The sequence below is a fragment of the Miscanthus floridulus genome, chromosome 10 (assembly GCF_019320115.1).
Source record: "Miscanthus floridulus cultivar M001 chromosome 10, ASM1932011v1, whole genome shotgun sequence".
NCBI lineage: Eukaryota > Viridiplantae > Streptophyta > Magnoliopsida > Poales > Poaceae > Miscanthus > Miscanthus floridulus.
Genome location: NC_089589.1, coordinates 18,734,670 through 18,739,322, shown reverse-complemented (window position 1 = coordinate 18,739,322; position 4,653 = coordinate 18,734,670). Strand labels below are relative to the sequence as shown.

Genomic DNA, 4,653 nt, shown 5'->3' with positions numbered 1-4,653 from the left:
TAGTAAATAAAGACATGTGCATTTAGGATTTAATAGGATTATTGCACACGGACTTCGAGGGACTATGGAAAATTGGGCATGCATTTTCCAAATTTCGAAATTAATCAATATCATGAAATAAAAATAATTCTAGAAAGTCTAGAATTATCATTTATATCACGAAAAATGCTCCGAAGCTTAGAAAAATCCTTGGAAGAATCCTGGAGACAGATTAAAGGACGAAGAACTAAAATAAAATATTTGGAGCTCATGATAAGATAATTTTGGAGCATCCAAAAATTAAATTATGGTCGTAGAAAAGGGAGAAAAAGTTTCAGAAAAAGCTGAAATAATTTCTGGAAAGTTTTTAGAGATATGTAGATGGATGATGAACTCAAAGGAATGATTTGGAGCAGAAGAAGAGGATCTTGAGAAACTCCGAATGAAATTATTTGGATCGAGAAAGCAAGAATTTGATTATAGTAAAAGATTGAGACGAGCCAGGGACAGATAAACGACTTACTAAGTGCGTTTTGAAAACTTTACTCACTCATTACACAAAATTAAACAACGAGCAAGCATCACATCATCCAAAAGCCCGTCAAATTAATTTAGAAAATATGGAAAACCACACTTTTCTGTATCTAAATTGGTAAAAACTTAAATTGATCTTGTCGAGTTTTATACACATATTTAACCATTTATTCTATTTAGTGTTTTCTTTGCACAACCCAAAATAAGAAATTTTGGGGTGTGACAAACACATTGGATATGCTCATGTCATTTGATATAGCAATCTTATCAAGCCCTTTGACCTTGCCTTTGCCATTGTAACTAAATGTGATACTATCAAATCCATCATTGCCACTTGTGTTAATTGAATTGAACATCCTTGTATCACCGGGCATGTGTTGAGTACACCCACTATCAAGCACCAAATGCCTTCCTCCAGCTTTATAATTGACCTATAAAAGTAAATCAATTCTTTTTAGGTACCTAAACCTTTTTGGGTCCTCCAAGGTTAGTGACTAAGGTCTTTGGCACCCAAATGACTTTCTTCTTTGAGCCCACAATTGGTATACGAATGAATTAAGTTAGCATACACACCATTTACACCCTTGGTAAGCAAATAACAAGAAGCAAATTGAATTGAGGATACATTAGTGTTCTTGTTCTTGTTTTTGCAATATTGCTCTTGGTGCCCAACTTGTTTGCATCCATTGCAAAACCAACCATTACTCCTCACAAAACTAGTTTTGGGAGTTGCAAAGGCCGCCTTGCCTTTCTTAGGGGTATAGCTTAATCCCTCTTTATTGAGATAAAACCTTTGGCTACCCAAGCACTTTAGCAAGCGGGCCTCACCACCATAGGCTTTGCCTAAGGCATGAGTGAGCTCATTTACTTCCTTCTTGAGGGTCTCATTTTCAACCATAAGTGAGGCATCACAAGTGAAACCATCACTCATAGGTGAAGTAGTAGTGGAGGTTGAGCTACATGAGGGGTTAGTAGGAGCAACAATAATAGGTTCATAAAAAGATTCATCAAGTATATCACATGTCACCCCTACGTTGCATGTTGCAATAGGTTCCTTCTCTTTATGAGCAACAAAAGAAGCATAAGCCTTTTCAAGCTTCTCATGGGCTTCCACTAGCCTCTTCCAACATGGCAAAGAGTTCCTCCTTGGAGGGCTCCTCCTCATCCTCACTTTCACTATCACTCTCATCATCAGATTGTATCTTAGTGGCCTTAGCCATGAAACATGACGATGGAGCATAAAAGAGAGAAGGCTTGTTATGAATAGCAATGCTTGCAAGAGCCTTCTTCTTAGTGGTCTTCCTCTCATCATCACTATCATCATCGTCGTCATCACTTGATGAGGCATCACTATCCCATGTGACACAATATGAGTGACCCTTCTTCTTCTTCTTCTTGAATATCATCTTCTTTTCTTTCTTGTCTTTCTTCTTGTCCTTCTTGTTCTTCTTTTCATCATCACTATCATCACTATTATAAGGATAATCGGCAATGAGATGATCCTTGCTCTTGCACTTGAAGCACCTTCTTGGTTCTTCCTTGTTCTTGAATTTGTCCTTTCTTCTTCTAGCACCATAGCCCTTCTTCTTCATGAATTTGCTAAATCTCTTCACAAATAGCCATTTCTTCTTCATCTTTATCATCACAAACATTTCAGTCTTCATCATCACTTGACTCATCTTTCTTCTTCTTGCCTTTGCTCTTGGATGAAGTGGCTTTGAATGCCACACTCTTCTTCTTCTTCTCTTTATCAAGATCATCCTCATCCCTTTCCACACGGTAGGTGTCTTGAGTGATCGCCTCACCTAGTACTTGGTTTAGGGTGATTTTCTCCAAATCCTCTCTCAATAGAATGGTGACCAAAGTTCCAAATCTTGATGGTAAGCTTCTCATGAACTTGTGAGAGAAGTCCTTGTCTTTCACTTCTTTACCTAGGCTTCTTAGATCATTCACAATGGTTTGAAGCCTATTGAACATCTCCGCAACACTTTCTTCATCTTGCATCTTGAAGCTTGCAAATCTATCTTTGAGAATGTAAGCCTTTGCATTCTTGACTTCCTTGGTGCCCTCATATGTTTCTTGCAACCTCTACCAAATGTTAAATGCAAACTCAAGATCCTTGATTTGCTCAAATATTTTTGCCTCAAATGCATTGTAGAAAACATTTAAGTCATGAGAGTTGCACTTGAGCTTCTCCTTCTCGGCCGGGGTTGGATGTTCCTTATCTGCTATCTCAATCTTGGTCTCCACAACATCCCAAACATCTGGACTCATTGTCCTCAAGTGATTTGCCACCTTCCTCTTCCAATGATCATAGCATGTGCCATCAAAGTAGGGTAGCTTTTCAATTTGAGTAATTTGAGCCATTTTGACACCGAAGGTTGTTAAGCCTCAAAAAGACGGTGACCACGGCTCCGATACCACTTGAAAGGTCCTAAATGGCTAGAGGGGGGTGAATAACCTAATAAAAATTGTACAAAATTACTAGAGCAAACCAATTAGTAAAACAAACGGCACAAAGCAAGTTTTGCTCTAGCTCTACAAGGGTTGTAAGCCACCTACCAATATGCTAGTTGCTATGATCTCCAATTCACACAAACTAGCTAAGTCATTACTACTACCACTAGTGAAGCTAGCACAACTTGTTACAACTAAAACAACTAAGCTAGCTACAACTACACATGACAAGAGCTACTACACAAGTGAAGTAATGAAAGTAATGAAAAGGTAGTGAGGAGTATACCAAGCTCGGCAAGTGACAATAAGAATACCAAGAGACAATTTGACACACAATTTATCGCGAAGTTCACTTGCTTGCTGGCAAGTTATGTCCTTGTTGTGGTGACTCACTCACTTGGTGGCTCACACGCTAATAGGTATCACACGCCTAGCCCACACTTGGGCACCGTAAAAACCACAACAAGATGAGGGTAACACAAGCCATGAGCAATCCACTAGAGTTGCTTTGGGCGCTCCGCTAGGGAATAAGCACAAGAACCCCTCACAAGATCATCAAAGTCGGCCACGAACAATCTCCAACACGTGCCGAACCTCCACTGCTGCTCCAAGCCGTCTAGATGGCGGCAACCACCAAGGGTAATAAGAAAACCACAGCAAGAACAATCCCTAAGTGCCACTAGATGTAATTACTCAAGCAAATGCACTTTGGATCACTCCCAACTCACTTTGGATGCACAATCAAGCAAGGAGATGATTGGGAGAGGATTGGCTTAGCTCAAAGGATTCAATCACATGTAAAAATGTCCAAGAGAATGAGCTAGAGCCAGCCAAGGGGCTTAAATAGAGAGCCAAGCTCTCAACTTGCCTTTACTCCTCGAAACGCCGTTGGACCCAAACTCCGGACCTGGAAATGGGAGCTTCGAACCAAGCACTGCGGGTCCAATGCTCAGCTGCTGCCATTGGTCGACCGCCATGTGTCCCAGCCAAACGATGTAGCTATTGGCGCGCTCAACGGCTCCCTGCCATACCCTCCAGACCAAGCTCCAGACGTGCACAGTAGGCTGGCCGGACCAATGGCAACCAGAGTCCGATGCAGTCTAGAGGGCTCCTGAGAGCTTAAAAATGCTTTGAACTCAGTCCGACCAAGCCAGCTGGACCAAGCTCCAGGGTTCGATGCCCTTGAACCCCTTCGGCCTGTAGCTAGGATCAACGTCCAGACTCACGCACCAAGGTCCGAATCCCTACCCGAGTAGGGTCCGACGCTGTACTGCACCCAACCGGGCTCTCGCTCCATGGTCCGGCTGCCTACCTCAGCAGGGTCCGACGCTTGTGCGACAACACTGTGCACCTAGGGTTGGGTACCGGACCCATGCACCATGGTCTGGACGCCTTGCCCACTAGGGGCTAGCGCCCCAAAGTCACTCCTTTTCAACTTCTTTCTTCCACCCTTGCTTCCATGTGCTAACACTAATGTGTCCCAACACTTGTGCACGTGTGTTCGCCTCTTTTCAAAAGCATTTTCAAGGGTCAAGTTAGCACACACTAGGTCCTAATGCATATACATGAATGACATTACCTAGTGGCACTTGATAACCACAATTACCATGATTTTCCCCTCTTCATAATGCGGCTACCTATCCTAAACCCTGTCACACTCTCTATAGTGTCTTGACCGGCAAA

The 4,653-nt window shown here is 42.2% G+C and overlaps 1 protein-coding gene across 1 annotated transcript; it reads right to left on the bottom strand.

Moving 5' to 3' along the window:
* Nucleotides 1-1,613: 1,613 nt before the first annotated feature.
* On the bottom strand, nucleotides 1,614-2,147 carry LOC136488117 (uncharacterized). The gene has a single exon (XM_066485150.1). It carries the CDS (start codon nucleotides 2,145-2,147, stop codon nucleotides 1,614-1,616), a length of 534 nt encoding a protein of 177 aa, XP_066341247.1.
* Between the last annotated feature and the right edge of the window lie 2,506 nt (nucleotides 2,148-4,653).